Consider the following 17,015-nt stretch of genomic DNA (forward strand, 5'->3'; position numbering starts at 1 on the left):
GCAAAGCTGACTATAGGGGCCACTGCGGGCCCGCTCCTCTGGGGATGCACACCATTCTCACACGTGATTCCACAGGATGTAAATCTCCTTAATGAGTCCTTTTCAAAATCAAGCGTACGTTTCCCAACAGTGTGTTCGTGGTGGAAAACACGGAGTCATTTCTTTCTGACGCCACTCTCTGCGAGTGTGTGTATATATTATTTTGTATCACACTGTGGAAATGTTTGATGTTAAAACATATGCAAGGGATGCTGCAAAAGGAAGTTCCTGTCATATACACAGACGATGGGAAGGGGCATTTTTTTTTTTTTTTACGTGTTGATTTAAAAGATTGCATTAAGTTAAAAAAAGATTTACAAAATACTGTTGCATAAATTAACTTCACTCATTATTTGCACTTTTAATGTCCACGTTCGTTTTAAGACACACGTTTATCGCAAATGTGGGTATATATATTTTTTCGGAAAAAAATAAAAACAAAAATACTTATACTAAGCTACACTTTTATTAGTTGAGATCATTGACCCCCCCCCCCCAAATGACAAAATATAAATTTTCAAATGATAACATTTATTAAAGTTGTGCCCGGGAGAATGTAGTCAAAATATATCATATATAATAGATTTGAACAGCTTTATTGTGGGGGAAACAAATCAATAGTGAAGCAGCTCAATATAATCCGTCTCCCTGCATCAATTCTTATAGCAATTTTTTTGTGAGTAATTAATAGATTTAATGTCAAGAAAGGCCTATTTCATTTGATCAAATTCAGCATTGGGATGTATCGAATTCTTATCGGCGCACGAAGTCAACGGTAGCACATGCGCGCAACTCCACACATTAAAACCACCAAGTTTGCCATTCGACTTCGATTTGTCGCAGATTTTTAACATTCAACATTACTCACTGAATAAAAGACCTCCAAGATTGACATGCGCGGTCACAAACGAGACCCTCCGAAGCGCGCGCGCACACACAAGCAAAAAAAAAAAAGAAAAAAAAAGAAAATGAAATCTTGCTATCTTGCTCCTTTCTGCCGGTTTCCCCGTCGCACGTCTTGCAGCCCACAGCAGCACTGCAGCGCACCAATCAGTCTGCCCACGCACGGGGGGGATTTTTCACCTCCCGTGGGTTACGCGAGAGCGCCCACTACATGCACGCGTGCACGTCCACGACTTGCAAAGTTCCTCCATCGCTTCTCACTCACAAACTTTTTTTTTTTTTTTTTTGGACTCCGGATTTGATCCCCCGTTATGTTTCATCGTGCGATCATCTCCATTTCTCTCTGTTTCGTAAGAGTTCCGAACAGTCTCTCGCAAGTGAAATTAAAACAGCGGTTGATCGGATGACATGTTTTAAAAGTAGGAAGGAAAAAAAGGGATGTTGCACCTACTTGTGGCCAGTTTCCGTGCCCTGCCTTTGGACCTCATGGTGCCAGTCTCTCGGCGTGGGTTTGTTTGGATTTTTTTTCTCGGATCCTCTTTTCTCCCTCCCCCCCTCCCCCGCCACCCCACGCTTTTTTTTTTCTCGAGGTTTCTCAATCCCAAACGCGCTATCTCTCCAGCATTGTCAATCCGGACACCTTCGCACATGCGCACAAGTCCTCCGAGCGCTGCCGCGGCTGCACGTGCCCGACAAAAGTTTTTGGGGCGATTGATCATTTTGGGAGATGAACCTGAAGCGCTCAAGATGCACATCGCGGATGGTTTGTGTCACCCCACTCCCCCACGCCCCACGCCCCCCCCACCCCACAGCCCACCGAGCGAGAGTTTTGCACGCTGTAAAAAATGTCACCTTGTTGCTCCTGTTTTGAGGTTTACTTAATTTAACACACCGGACAGTCCGTCATTTCTAAAATGTTAAGTTTTCCCTCAAAAGAGAAAGAATCCTTACAATCATTCCGTTAGATTTAAAAAAATATATATTATTTAACAGTAAAACCACCGCGGCCATTCATTGTAAAATCTCAAAAGCCACATTAATCACTCTTCATTGAAATTACAACGTATGGTTTAGTTATTAAATGATTGCACACGTTTAATTGTGCTATAATATCGAGCCGGACAACTGGCTTGTGCTGGAAATTATATTGTAAAGTGGCCATCATTAATCCCAATTTGAGACGCTTCGGTTGCTGTACTGTAACATTTTATTTTTAGGTAATTTATGAAGGTGTTTTCACTTGAGTTCACACAGGAAGAAGAATAGCTCAATCAAATAAAAACATTTTAATTTTTTTTTTTTCAAAACGACTGGCATCCGCCGAATAACGACACTATTGTGGTTATTATCAAATAAATAAATTAAAAAAGCATGCTGCCATCTCTAACCAATAATACATGTAAGTGATAATTGATTAGGCCTGAATGACATTCAAATGATCCCATTAATTGGTTTGTGAACTGAATCGAGGTGTCATCAAGCAGAAACAAACAAAAACTTTTGCCAAAGCCAAAAGATCCTGAAGGCCATTACATTACAAGCTCGCTTTAGTGTGCATTAAACGGAAATCTCCATTTGCATTTCAGTCGAGCTACTTGAGTGCAAAGTTCCGCTCCATAGATCCTCGCTGCACACATTCGTTTGTTATCAATAGGATCATTTTATGATAATAATAATAATAATAATTTTGATGTCCATTTAATTTTGACATTTGGTCTGCTGTTTTTTATCGCCTCGTGTAACGCATTTAATGCGGAGAGGTTTTTAGCCTCACTCCGTCAGTGATGTTTTCTTAATTGATCTTTTTAATTATGATTTTTAGCATTACTAGGAGAATCTAAACGTCAATTGTGTCTCTGCGAATAAACTAATTGATGGCTGTCCTTTTTGTCCTTTGAAATTATGGTTTTTTTCTGCCTTGATTTTTGTTTTGTTTGTTTAAGATGATAAGCGGTCCAGAAAATGGATAGATGCTATTGTCTTTATATGTTAATACGCGTCGGAAAATCGCCTCCTCTTTTCCAAAGTGTACGAAATTCATTGGAATCATGTGTCAAGTCACACAGTGTATTATTGTTGTTGGAAACGAACACAGTCGAGTTTGGCAGATTTGGACAATAACTTCACCTAAGAGCAATTTTACGGAGGAAATTATATTCGTTTTGTGTGACACATCCCCTAAATTATTATTTGCATGCATTATTCATTTAAAAAAAAATCGCTTTATGAGGGCTCATTGCTGATCATATCAACAGTATCTTGGCTGGTACATGCGCAGTTTCAATATGCATTTACATATAGTATTTCATATTATGATGCAGAGGAAACCTTTGTAATTATAATATAAAACAACAGAGGGGGCTGTTGCACTTGCGGAAGCAGCGTGTAAGTTTTCAATAATATTTCATCGTTGCAGAATGTTGAACCTGTACAAGACGCCGTTGGCGAAATGCTTAAGACTATACTTCCCTCTAGCGTCCGTTTTGTGTACTGTTTGAGGTTGACAGGCTGATGATGATGATGAGCGAGGTTCTGGTAAAGGGCCTTCTATGCAAAAGAAAAATCAATATACAGAAGAGGAAGCGCATATGTTAAAAAACGTGACACACTTATACTTATGTGCATAAGTAAAATGTACAATTAACCGCTTGTAGACGATCAATTTAAAAATCGGTATTCAGGTATTATGTGACTAATGAACCTTGATGAAGTGCTTACTGGTGCCCCTTTTACCAACTCCCATCAATCTATCTGATGATCCTGTTGCATCAGCTCTGTGATCTCAAGAGACGCCAAGACAAGAGATCGATAAGACAGTCGATCGGCTTTTATTTACCTTCGTTTCCTGTAACAGCGCAAAGCAAAATCCGAGTTAAATTCCCGGTTGTGGGGCAGTTAATGGTACTTACAAATTGAGATGTCACGTCATCAGTGTTTTGATAAATACACCGAGGGGTGCTCAAAACAACGTCTTGATGAAGCCATGGTTTGCCGTTTGTTCTTTTGCATGAGAACACAAAAGTCGTTTTCACCTTTTGAGGGATACAATGGTGTTCTCTTGCTATGGATACAAATTGATGGCACGGAAATATTCGATAAGACTTTGCTTGTCCCAGTGACACTCGTGTGGGTTGATGAAGTCCGTGACGAGGAGGGGGAAAAGATCCTGTTCAAACACATTCCGCCTTTTGGCTTCCTCAATGTCACAAGCCAGCATTGCTATAGCTCACTCCCTGGTCCTTTTATTGTACCTCTTTTTGCCCTACAAACAAGCACATGACTTTGCATCTTATTATCACCTCATTAGCGGATCATGTTGCATTCACGCCAAGAGTCCCACTTACGTAATTGTGGCGACAGGACCAATCTGGATGCTGCTGGGCGTGAAGTTTCCTCTCTTCCTCAGCTTGCTCATAATACTTGGCCTTCTCTTTATCAGGCAGCAAATGCCACTGCGTTCAAGTATTACATTTAGAATGACGCACGCAAAATAATGTCAACACAGGGATATTATCTACACATGAGATCTGAGAATTTCCTATTTGGTTACAAGGACATTATAAAATAGGAACACATTTTTCTGTGAGGTAAAATTACCAGCAGAGAGGATGTTTTTACTCATCTTGTATACTTCATTAATCACAAAGGTAGAATTGTCTTTACACTCTGAAGAGAAGACTTACGCACATTTCTACAATCGGACCCAATTCAAGAATTTTCCCTCCCTTGTGACCGAAAGTCAGCAAAGGCCCAATTGTCAGATGTCACTAAAAAGATCCTGAGCGATTATCCTGTGGTGTGGGATATTAAGATGTTTCCTCCCCAATGTGCTCAGAAATCAGTTGTGGCAGACAGGTAGTAGGTTCTACAAGTGAATTGGCCTCAACTCCACACGTTCAGTGTTGTCAGTGGCGGTTCTAGTGGGGCTCAGGGGGGCAGTGCCCCCCATAAAGACTGTGCTCGACCTCCCCTGTGCCCCAAGTAAGTTGATTTGGGACTGGTCTTGTTTGGCAAAATGTTCAATGAGCCCCACCATTGAGAAATGCATTTTGTAGATTTGAATGTACAAACCTAGTTGTTCCATGACTGGTCTTGTCTACAATTGGTCTAGAACCACCACTGCATTGAGTCAAATGCGGCCTTCCAGTCCTCCAGCCAGGTCCTTAAACCCCCCCCCCCCCACCCACCCCGACCCCCACCCCCAAACTTGTTTAACAATGTGTGAGCAGTTACCATCTTTCCTAAGGTTTCATTTATAACGGCAATATTCGTTGAGGCAGACTTGGCCTTGACTGCTTGCCGGTGTTCCTTCGAGAACAACATGAAGGCATTTAGAGGCTTCTTGACATATGTTTGCTGTGTTAAATGGTCTTCCACTTTTTTAGTTTTCCTCCTGAAACAGAAGTAAGAGTGTGGAATGCAGCTGACATGTAATGCACTGAGGAGACCAATTTTAGACAAAGGAAAAATGGTAAAACCTCAATGATCAAACATCTAAAACAAAGTTAATAAATAACTGTCCAGAATGGGGGGGGGGAGAAGCTTGTATTACAAAATTTATTTATCACAACAGCATGTTATTTGCTACTGCTGACTGAAAAAATGGTCTTACTTGATCTTGGGAATGTTGGCAGGAGGGGGAGCAGCAATGTTAGATGGCGCTGTAACTTTGTACAAAAGCTCGCCATTCCTAAACAAAGAGACATACATCCCCCACTGATGATTGAACATGTGTCTACATTTGCAGGGACTATTTCAGAAACTGGTGTGTACTTACAGTAATCCAACAGGACGCATGTTCATGCCATTGGGCAGCATCACCTCTGGTACAAAGTTAGTCTGAATGTATAACAGATAAGGCAACTGTTTAACTGCAAATCATTTAGTATTTGATAGTATTTCTTGTATAAATATTATTAAACAAAATATGTTAGTTTAAATAATACCTGATGTGTTCTCCTAATATAGTGTCAAAATGTGTCAGCCTATAAATGAGGTAGCTGTGCGTGCACCTTTACTTCGCCCCTTTTTGCTGTTGATCTCCATAAGAGGGGTAAGCGCCATTACGGCCAGATACATTTCATCAGTTTGTTTTCATTTACAAGATTATTGAAATACCGCAACGTATTTCAGTTTGACTTTAATCTGTGTTGGGGGGGGGCACGATATATGGCCACATTTTGACCGGTGGGTCTGTTTTATGCTGACTTCATCAGGTATGCTGTGTCTTGTTTTAGTGATGGGAAAGGCAGCTGTTTAGACCAGCGGTTCGCAACTGTTGTCACCCTGGGACCTGCATTTTGTTGCAAAGTTGTGACCCACTTCCATTGGAGTTTAATAGGACTCTGAAAATGTACAGTATATTATCACCTTAAATGCCGTTTCAAATGAATTTGCTGTACTGCCAAAGGCATATTACTTGCCATGATGTCCGCCAGTCAGAGGCTGAGCTGCGCTGTATTTGTCGACAGAGTAAACTAATGGCTAGAGAACAAGGATGTAACATTTCTTCTCACTTTCTAATATATTCCGTGCAGAAACTTAATAGCTCTCTGTACTGTACTGACAAAAATCAAACTAGGGAATACATGTCATTTATTATGATCTTTTTTTGCTTGCTGTCCACGACACATTCATTCAACTGATTCAAAAGATTTGTTGACATTCATTCATTTGCTCAGTCATTTGAGTGCTTTGTCATTCAGTTTACGATTCAGCCGTGAGGTTCACATTCGCTTACTGAGGGACGCACAGTCTGTTTAGGGATTGTAGCCTTAAGTCATTCGAGGAAACATGGCTTCACTTTGAGTGGTAGACTTGGCTGTGAAAGAGTATTTGCCCCCCTTCTCAAATTCGTATTTTTTTTCCATACTTTCCCCACTTTATTGTTTAAGATCATCAATCAATTGTAAATATCAGACAAAGGTGACCCAAGTAAACATAAAATGCAGATCGTAATTATTTTTAATTGACGTTACGATTATTATGAGGGGGTCCTTGGTGGTCCCTTCACTGTACCCAAAATAAATTTGAGAACAGGTCTACAGTGTGTAGCTGAGCCAGCAGAAGAAAGAAAGGAACTTTCCCACCACTGTTTTTGCAAACAACTGTATTGGACAATACACATCAACCAAGTGTCTTATCTATTCCTGCATTGCAATTTGGAGAATGTGTCACGCAGCAATTAACTATTTTAAATAATGTATGTGTTGTGGCTGATTACTAACTACAAAGTCACAGTTTTATAAGGAAGTATTTAATCGGAGTACATTACGCACGGCAGGTGTCAAACAAAAACGATACTCAGCTGGTTTGCTGATCAAATGACGCTGGCCCCTATATTTGCAATCACTGCTGCATGCATCTATGATCTCTGCAGTGCGGACACGATACTAGTGTCACGATAATCAATGTCTTTCGGCTTACCTGGCCATTGATATGGGAAAGTGTCTCAATGCTCTGGGGCAGCGGCTGGAGATTCATTGGTACAAAGTGCATGCTGGGAACAGCCATCACAGGAGTTGGCTGCATGTAACTGTTTTGTATGGGAACAAAGCCATTATAGCCCCTCTGCTGGCTGCTTACCGCCTGAGGGTTGGTGTTGTACCTTGGCCCATCAGGTCGTGAAGGTTGAGCAGCATTTTGAGGAAGACATTTTGATGTGAAACTAGCCATTTCCATATCCCTGCAAAAACAAAACACACACTCCCTTGATAAATGGTCCTTCGTTTATTAGGAGTTTGGATTGCCTTGGTCACACAATTCTCTCCACTTTTCACTTCTGACATGTCACACAATTATTACAGCTTAGTCTTCTTTGAGTTGACCTGTGAAGAATTGGCCGCTTGGGTACTTGGTCAAGAATACGAGGAACCCTCTTCATAGCAACCCTCTTCTTCTTCTGGTGAAACAATTAAATATGTGGAATGCATGGTGTGGGTCATTGTCTTGTCTGAAGAAGATAAAAAATCCTTGTCTCCACCTTCACTTGATGTGTAATCATTTTGAGACTGGCTCTGTTTTCGAAATATCAGACATGGTCTTTTCGTTTTCCTTCCACCATAGACCAGAGACGTTGCACACATCTCATACTTTCACAGTTTTCAGAAAAGTATTTGCCCGCCATGAGGCAGCATCTGTGAGAGTCTTTACTGTAGACCATTTGTGCCGACGATACCATGTTTAGACCAATCTAAAACATAAGAGTATTTTCAAATGCAACAGAAACATTCTTTTTCATTTACAATGCCTCAAAAAGTAAACACTAGTGACACTGAAATTTTCATTTACAATGCCTCAAAAAGTAAACACTAGTGACACTGAAATGAACAAGCGCAGTACACAAATGCACAGCCAATAAACACTTGATATATATACATTGTAGACTGCATACATTGAAGACTACATAAGTAGTCCACGTCTAAGGCAGGCAGGAGACTTTTAAGGCATCCATTGTGACTCTGTAATAATGTTTTTGTTTTTAAATTCTGACCACTTTAGTTTTTTTCCTCTCTTGAAATGTTATAACCCCAAACATTCACACCAGGGGCAACTGCCTCCTTGGTCCACCCTCCACACACGAAAGAAGGCAGTCATCTGTTGAAAATGTGTAACCCTCTCCTTAGTAATACCATTGAGAAGTACATTCTTTTGAGGCCTTTTATTGTCTTTGAACCGTGCCTTTTGTAAAATCCTATCAAATCAGCTGAACCTTTACCAGCAACAAAAACAAAGGCTTTCAGTTTTTGTTTTGCAATTAAAATCACACACAAACAAAAAAACTGCTACAGACGTGACTGTGTAATAACAGAGTGAACTTGGGTGATGTATGTATAGCACTTTACTTTTACTTTGATAGATTTTAGCAAGGCGGCACGGTTTTCATTTGCTCAATTGAATAGAATACCAGCAATGAATAATCAGTGATTGTAAAATGTCTGAGGATTCTTATAAGTACTTACTCAGGTAGTTCTCAATGTAGGTTTTGTAGCTTACTTAAATTGTTGGATGAGCTTGCCCTTCTTTGCCTCCAAATCCATTTGCTGTTGGGAATTTTCTTGCTGAGACTGCCTCTAGAAAGCCTACTACTCACTGATATGAACACTGTCTAAAGACCTCCGTCAAAGACTTCAAAGAAGTGATGGCCTTTCGTGTGTGATCTTGCTGTACTTTGAGACATCATGCACATGATGCTACAATTCTTTACATAAGTATGATGTGCTACTTTCAAATTTTCGGGGGCTTGGGGTCAAAAGGTTCCTTGCAGCTGTAACCTGGGGTTGAATTTATTTTAAAAGTAAATCTCAGCTATCACTGTCATTCAGACTCTGAGGGAGACATATTGTGATTTAACATACTTCTCTGGTGACTTCATTAAAGGTTTCTGACACTGGTCAAAACACACAAAGGCTATAGGATTGCTTAAAAGGAGTTGGTTTTGGCGTGTCCTTGTTCACACAGATCTTTATATGGCATGAATGAATATGCAAGCAACTTAAACAGCCCTGAGTCTGAAGAGCAGAGTGACAAGGAAAAGGTTGTGGAGCAGGTAGGTTGGCTGTTTTGGCATGAAGAGTCTGATCCAAAGTACACCCCCTGAAGACATCTCCATCCGATCCCCCGACCATTGCGGCCAGCATCAACATACACAATTTTGCACTCCGCATCACTAGGACCATCAAAAAACTGAAGTTGTGCTTATAATTGAAGAAAACACACCCTGATTTCTTTGGTCGTTTGATGTGCACATGTATACCGTTCAAAGTGCCGATGCAGTTGGGACAATTCCAACGTGAATGGAACTGTTCCGCAACTGCACGCCATTCATTCTGAGTCATTCACATTCATTCACTAAAAATATAAAAGAAAATATAAACATACTAATGCAACTTCAAAGACACCGTCGGATTGATCTTCCTCTAGCAGTCTTCCCTTCCAAGCTTTATTTGAAAACATCAGAGAGTATAATTCTGACTCAAAAGATGCAAAAAGATTGAACAGAGCCGTAGCGGAGTTTGTATGTCTTGATCAGGTGCCAGCTATACTTTTTGAGAAACCTGGATTCCAGCATCTTGTGTATCAGTTGGACAAAAGATACAGAATGCCTGGTAGAAATGATTTCATCTGCAAACGTACAATGAAATCGCAAAGCTATAGTGAGACAAGGGAGATTATTCAGGCACAACTCACAAGCCCATCTTTCTTTGCTTGCACCACTGACATTTGGACAAGCATGGCAGTTGATGCATTCATAGCAGTCACAATCCAATATATAAATAAATTCTGTTGTTTCGGATGTCCAGTTTTATGTTCGGACCATACACCAGAAAGTATCCATGATGCACTAGAGGAGATACTGTGTAAAAATGGGGACTGGATCTTTCAAAAATGGCTGCAAAAACCACTGACAATGCTGTCAACAACAAAAAGGCATTTGAAAGTATCCAACTGGATATCATGATTTGGCCATATAACCTTCATCTGGTTGTGAGCAAGGCTTTAAGGACTGGATCACGTCTCAGCATACTTGTGCAGGCTCCGATCAACAGTGTCTGCCTTTTCCAGTTCAAATAAAAAGATGAGGAGCTTAAATGATAAAAAGAAGACCTTGAAGTTCCCTGCGCAAAAGTTAATTCATGGCAAGCTTACACAATGGAACTCCACCTTTGCAATGGTGGACAGATTCTTTACAAAGCAAAAAGCCATCTGTGCTGTTTTGACTGAAAACCGTAGTGGCACCTGATGCCCAGAGACACAGCTATGGCCACTCTACAAACTGTTAGAGAGGTCTTTGGGCCCCTCAGCAGTTTCACAGATGCATTAAGTGGTGAGAAGGACCCCGAATTGTCTTCTGTGTTGCCCCTGAATTGAATTTTTTTTTTATGTCTGACAGTGAAGGTGGAAGAGAGCGGTCTTACACATGACGTGAAAGGAAAAAAAAGAAATGACTTCACAGCAAGATTTTGAAGCATATTGGAAACTGTGAGTGTTGGAAAATGTCCTTAACATTGCAACCGTCTTGGACCAAAGTATAAAGAACAGTTTTGTCACCATGGAGGAAGACGTAAAGGCAATACCCTCTACAAACTGGTGAAGTACCACCACAGCCAGAGAAGCAGGTCAAAGCAGCAGAGCAGCAGCATCAGGAAGATCAGGGTTGGGCAAAAAGAAGGGGGGGGGGGGGGGGGGGGAAACAGACTTGAAAACCATGTTGTCAAATGCGCTAAAATGCATATATTTGTAATTAGAAACTCAAAACAAGTTCACTGATCTCTGTGGTAAAAGAGTGGGGGAAAAAGTGTTCAAAACTATCCTGACAGAAAGAGAAGCTGCTACTACTCTGTCATATGTGACCCAACACCAGACATCTCCCACACAGAAGAGATGTACACCAAGATGTAGAAAGGGGTGTTTGGAAGGTAAGAAGAAGACATTATTGATCCCACAGGAGGGAAATTCGTGGTTACAGCAGCGAGCAGTAAACATGACTCATACAGTTTTTCTTACAGATGGACAGCCCCACTGATGAGAGGGATTCCTCTGAATTAATCAGTCTTCTAAGGTTAGATAGAGTATGAACTAACTCGGACCTCCACTGAGTCCGGCGAGGAGGAGGAAGGGACAATCCTAGAAAAACAGATGTCTTATGATGCAGCAAGGAGGATTCAGTCAGAAGACCGATGTAGTAGCTAAGCACAGGGGCAAGTGCACTATTTGTATAGCGACAATCACTAGAACTTATGAGAAAAAAGAAAAAAGATGTTGCTGCATCATCTGTGACCATAAAACCTTGCAGAAGAAGAGAAGACAGAGAATGAGTTTGGGACAAAAGGCATTATTTCATCTACTATGGCCAATTGAACTTAAATATGGAAAGGTATTTGAAAAGAAAACCTCCAAATCAAAGATATTGCCTATTCTTCCAGCTTTCTATCAGAATCAAAAGAAGGGCCGTTTTGGAACAGCAATGCAACAAAAGGAGACTTTAGGCACAATTGCAACAATAGAGTCCTGGTAAAGGGTAAAGGGCAACTTTTATGAAACATGAAAGCAACCAAACTCTGCCCATGTCCCCTGTTAGATTAATTTTGATAACAGGTCTGCGGAAGAATAACTGTTTGTAGCTGCAGAGAACTATGTGAGGACGATGACAACACAAAAATAAAAATAAAATTCAATTAAAAAAAATGGAGGAAACGGTCAAAAATGTTGCTCCCAGTCTGCTTCCAATGGCATTTTATACAGAACCATGTGTGGATGTCATCAACAAGAGAGCTGTCAGGGCTGCTGTTTCAGCACCCTGAGTCCAGCCTGTGTGTGTGCGTGTGTGTGTGTGTGTGTGCGCGTGTGTGTGTGTATGTATGTGTGTGTGTCATGAGTGCTTTGCAGGGTTGACGTGTTGGAGTCTAGCAGCTGCACCTTGTCATCCTAATTACACCTGACTGCACTTAAGACGCTCTGGGACTCCAACTCGTCACCAGACTATCAACGTCGAGTTCGTAGTCTAGCCACCTTGCCGATCTTTTTGCTTCCTGAAGACCTCGTGAGTTATCTCTCCCTAATTCTTGTTCTTTGTCCCCAGTCTGCCATCTGCCCTTGCTCCCTGCAAACCAGTGCTCACCTCTTGTGGCCCACCGACAACACGGACTCCTACCCTGCCAGACCGGTTCTCGTTGGAACCCTGCCAATCCCGAATTTAATTCTCGGATTTCCTTTTGTTCGCTTCCAAGCTGCAATAAACCTTTATTCACAAACTCACCTCCCTGTCCTCTCTGCATCCGGGTCCAACTTGCAACCTGAATCCTGACAGCATAGTCTGGCCTGTCATGGACCCAGTGGAGACGGATCCCCTTCGCCAAACAGTTACCGGACAGAGCATGCTTTTGGAGCAACACGACCAATCCCTCACCCAACTGATTCAAAAGGTACGTGACTTCTCACAAGCTCTCACATCCCTGCAAAATCAATTTGCCTCACTCCAACCTTGTGCACAGCCGCATGCTGCAGCATCCACTGCTCCCACTGCCCCCCTGACCCACGTAATGCGTGTACTGTATGTACCCGCACCAGCCCCTTACGATGGAAATCTAGGGTCTTGTCGCGCCTTCTCCTTCCAGTGTTGACTTGTGTTTGAACAGCAACTGCAGTCGTACTCTACCGACAACTCTAAAATTGCCTACTTCATCGGCTGTCTCCGGGGTACAGCGCTCTCGTGGGCCACGGCGCAATGGGAGAAATGGTCAGTCGTCTGTGCGTCATACTCTTCTTTTTCCATGGAGATGAAGATTTTTGACCACCCGGTGCGCGGGAGGGAGTCCGCTAAACAGCTGATGTCAGTCCAACAGGGCTCTCGCAGTGTAGCTGAATTTGCGATCACTTTTCGGACTCTCGCTGCCGAGAGTAACTTTAATGACCGCTACAGGAAGTTTTTCGGGGGGCCCTAAATGGATGGCTCATCCTTGGAGGCAAGGATGAGCCATCTCCCTAGATTAGCTGATTGATCTTTCTATCAGACTGTCGTCTCTGTGAGCGGCGGAGGCAACGCAACTCGAGGTCACAGACTCTGCCTACCCCGCTTCCTTCTCCACAGCACTCCACTCTCAAATCCTCCTTTGAGCCGCAGACTTCGTCACCAGCCCTGCTTCCCAAGATCGGTGAACACATGCAACTTGGCCGAACAAAACTCTCAGATTTGGAGAAAATACGCAGGAGAACCTCTAATCTGTGCTTGTATTGTGGAGAGGCGGGCTACTACATCGCAAACTGTCCCAACCGTCCAAACTGGCAGACTCGCCAATAAAGGAGGAGTTGGGGAGTCAGAATGCAAGTTCCTCCTCTTCTGTCCATTTTCAGATCTCTGCTGGAATGATCTGTCTCTGCCCGTTTTAGCCCTAGTAGACTCTGGAGCTGACGAGAATCTCATTGACCACCGACAGAAACAGATGAAAATTCATCTACATGCTCTGACCACTCCCAAGAATGCCACTGCCCTTGGTGGGCGGCTGATCACCCATAACCAGCAAGAGACTGCTCCCGTTTCCCTCAAGCTATCAGGTAACAATCTTGAGACTTTAAGTTTTCATGTTTTCCCTTGTTTTCAAGTTCCAATCGTGCTTGGCTTGCTTTGGCTGAGGCTCCATAACCCCATTATCGACTGGACCGTGCCCAAGATCACCTCATGGAGCAATTTCTGTCATGAGAACTGCTTCCGATCTGCTGCGGTGCCCCCAAGTGGCCGAAGTCTGATTAAATCCCCTGACCTATCAGGTGTCCCCTCAATTTATCATGACGTAGCTCCAGTATTCAGCAAACACCATGACACCTCTCTACCCCCACACGGGCGTTACGATTGCGCTATTGAACTACAGCCTGGTGCACCGCTACCTAGCAGCCGTCTTTTTAACATCTCTCGCCCAGAGCGGGAGGACATGGAGCCCTATATCAGCGAGTCATTGGCCACAGGTATTATCCGGGTGGGGGCAGGCTTTTTTCACGGGTGGGGGCAGGCTTTTTTTGTCCACAAAAAAGACAAGACCCTCTGTCCATGTGTGGGCGGTGGTGGCCTTAATAAAATCACCATTAAGAATAAGTACCCCTTGCCCCTGATTATCTCTGCCTTTCCCCCCCTTCACGGGGCAACAGTTTTCACCAAGTTGGATCTGCGTCCAAGCCTACCATCGACGAGTGGAAGACAGCATTTAACACCCATAAAGGGCACTATGAGTATCTCGTAATGCCTTTCAGCCTGACCAATGCCCCTGCTGTCTTCCAGGCAATGACGTCCTGCGTGACATGATCAGAAAATTTGTTTTTGTGTACCTGGATGACATCCTGGTTTTCTCCCGTTACGTCGCAGATCTCGAATGACATGTTTGACAAGTACTTCAGAAGAAACTCTTTGTTAAAGCAGAAAAGTGTGAGTTCCATGTTCCAAAGACCACCTTTTTGGGTTATGTCATTGCTGATGGGCAGCTTCAAATGGATCCAGCCAAGGTAGCTGCAGTCACTGACTGGCCAACGTCATCCACAAGAAAGGTGCTGCAGCGATTCCTTGGCTTCGCGAACTTCTACCAGCGGCTTCGCTAACTTCTACCAGCGGTTCATTCAGCTGTTCACCCCACCTACCATGTTTCCCAGATAAAACCGGTTTCTCCCTCCTCCTCCCTTGGTGGTCGGTGGTAATCCTGCTTGGGCCGTGGACAGCCTCCTGAATGTGCATCGCGGCCTCCAGTACCTGGTTGACTGGGATGCCTCTCACTTTACTTACCGATCAGCACACTGCTAGCGTCTATTCGACGTGACGCTACACTTTTTGCTACTTTCTTCTTCTTCGCCTCTTTTTGATGCAATACTTTTATACAGTGCCCACTAGTGTTCTGGCTTAGATACAACAGTTGGATAAAATTGTGCCTTCAAAACAAGATGAGAACTCTCGCTTTACTTGCCGATCAGCACACTGCTAGCGTCTATTCGACGTGACGCTACACTTTTTGCAACTTTCTTCTTCTTCGCCAATTTTTGATGCAATAGTTTTACCCAGTGCCCCCTAGTGTTCTGGCCGAGATACAACAGTTGGCTAAAATTGTGCCTTCAAAACAAGATGACAAAACTGTTCCTCTTTTTTATTTATGCCTTATGTTTTTGATACACGCAAGAAATGCCAAGATTAAACTGAAATCTATTTATATTTGTTTTATTTATTGGTAGTTTGAAATTGCTTCACTTGAAATGTTTGTAGACAAGAACATTTATTTTCCATCTATAGGCACAATGTAAATTAAAAAATACTGTTTATTATATAAAAGAGGAAACCAATTGGTCGTTCATTATTAAGTGAAATGTTTATTTTTTCTTGCGTATTCATAATTGCTCTTTAACCAAACAAAAATATATTTTATCCGATTAATTGATTTGATAGAATTGTAAGTACAATACTCGATTACTAATTGCAGCACTACTGGATGCAAATTCTCATTTTTGACAGGTCTGTTAAATGTAACTTCATAAATAAAGTGAGAAAAAGTAAGTAATTGAATAGCATTTTCATAGAATAACTGAAAATGAACTATAAAGGTTCAATGCACTTGTTTATCAGATTTGTTGATTAATGAGCATGACTTTTCAAAATATATGAACTATATCATTATATATATACTAAAAATATAAGTATATATTCATTCAATAAATATTATGCATATTAAAATATATCCATCCATCCATTTTCTGAGCCGCTTAGCCTCACAAAGGTTGCGGGAGTACTGGAGGCTATCATCGGGCAGGAGCCGGGGTACACTCTGAACTGGTTGCCAGATATTAAAATATATATTAAATATACATATACAAATATATCGTTGAAAGGACTCAAAACTCAAAGTGTAGGAGTTGCGACTTGACTCTGGACTTGCCTGTCTGGATTTGGGACTTGACTCGGTACTTGAGGGCAAAGACTTGAGGCTTAATTGTGACTTGCAAAGCAATGACTTGGTCCCACCTCTGGTACATGGTATATGAACTAGAGGCTGACATTTTCAGGATGACCATGGGTCTCATGGGATTCCCGCAGGATAGGAGTAACCTTCACTATTAACGTCATTGGGCAGGAACAGGAGCTGAAGTCACCGAGAGCAGGAAATATGACAACCAAACACATCCTCTCCACTGGGAGAGGAAACTGTTATTTGAACTCAAATAAGAATTTCCAATGGGGAATTGGAGGGAGTGAGACGTTTTTTCACACTCATTCGGGATTGTTTCTCTTGGAGTGGAAGGGAGCGGGAGTCAAAATACACTCCCGTGTCAGTCTAAAAAATACACCTCTGTCTCTCCCAGTACTGATTAGGGGTTATCTTTTCTTTTTTTAATGAAATATTTACTTGTTACACTCATAATAAACAATTTTGCGTATGTTCTCTTCCGTGTTTACTGGACTTTTAAATCAAAAGTGAAGAAAAAAAAAAACATTTAAAAAATGAGGCCATACTGCGACTGTCCAGGATAAACAACTTAAATGAATGAATATAATGAAATTAATCTAAAAACTATGAGAATAAGTTATTTAATGAGGTGTCACTATG

At 42.0% G+C, this 17,015-nt stretch overlaps 2 protein-coding genes across 3 annotated transcripts in view; both read right to left on the bottom strand.

Annotated features, from left to right (window-relative positions):
* mecom (MDS1 and EVI1 complex locus) overlaps window positions 1-1,469 on the bottom strand; it is a 148,194-nt gene extending 146,725 nt beyond the window's left edge. The window contains 1 exon segment of the mRNA XM_061682269.1: window positions 1,394-1,469. Coding sequence (XP_061538253.1) covers window positions 1,394-1,430 — 37 coding nt within the window. The 5' untranslated portion in view covers window positions 1,431-1,469.
* Window positions 1,470-3,754: 2,285 nt separating this feature from the next.
* Window positions 3,755-9,041, bottom strand: LOC133405197 (transcription factor 7-like 1-C). 2 transcript variants are annotated; one of them, XM_061681958.1, is made up of 8 exons: window positions 8,904-9,041; window positions 7,550-7,627; window positions 7,369-7,477; window positions 5,720-5,781; window positions 5,555-5,632; window positions 5,176-5,335; window positions 4,287-4,394; window positions 3,755-4,204 (listed from the first exon to the last, which is right to left on the bottom strand). In XM_061681958.1, exons 2-8 carry the CDS (start codon window positions 7,621-7,623, stop codon window positions 4,169-4,171), a joined length of 627 nt encoding a protein of 208 aa, XP_061537942.1. In that variant the 5' UTR covers window positions 7,624-7,627; window positions 8,904-9,041; the 3' UTR covers window positions 3,755-4,168. The 2 variants fall into 2 exon arrangements, with proteins under 2 accessions (XP_061537942.1, XP_061537941.1); XM_061681957.1 differs by having other exon boundaries at window positions 7,369-7,627.
* Window positions 9,042-17,015: the final 7,974 nt, after the last annotated feature.

The sequence above is a fragment of the Phycodurus eques genome, chromosome 7, assembly GCF_024500275.1.
Source record: "Phycodurus eques isolate BA_2022a chromosome 7, UOR_Pequ_1.1, whole genome shotgun sequence".
Taxonomy (NCBI): domain Eukaryota; kingdom Metazoa; phylum Chordata; class Actinopteri; order Syngnathiformes; family Syngnathidae; genus Phycodurus; species Phycodurus eques.

What these genes read in the sequence shown, in the direction of transcription:
- LOC133405197 (XM_061681957.1), bottom strand. Translation starts at nt 7,623, where the DNA reads ATGGAAATGGCTAGTTTCACATCAAAATGTCTTCCTCAAAATGCTGCT. An exon ending in ATGCGTCCTGTTGGATTACT is followed by an intron (nt 5,633 to 5,719) that starts GTAAGTACACAC and finishes CTCTTTGTTTAG; the next exon opens with GAATGGCGAGCTTTTGTACA. An exon ending in GCCAACATTCCCAAGATCAA is followed by an intron (nt 5,336 to 5,554) that starts GTAAGACCATTT and finishes CTTCTGTTTCAG; the next exon opens with GAGGAAAACTAAAAAAGTGG.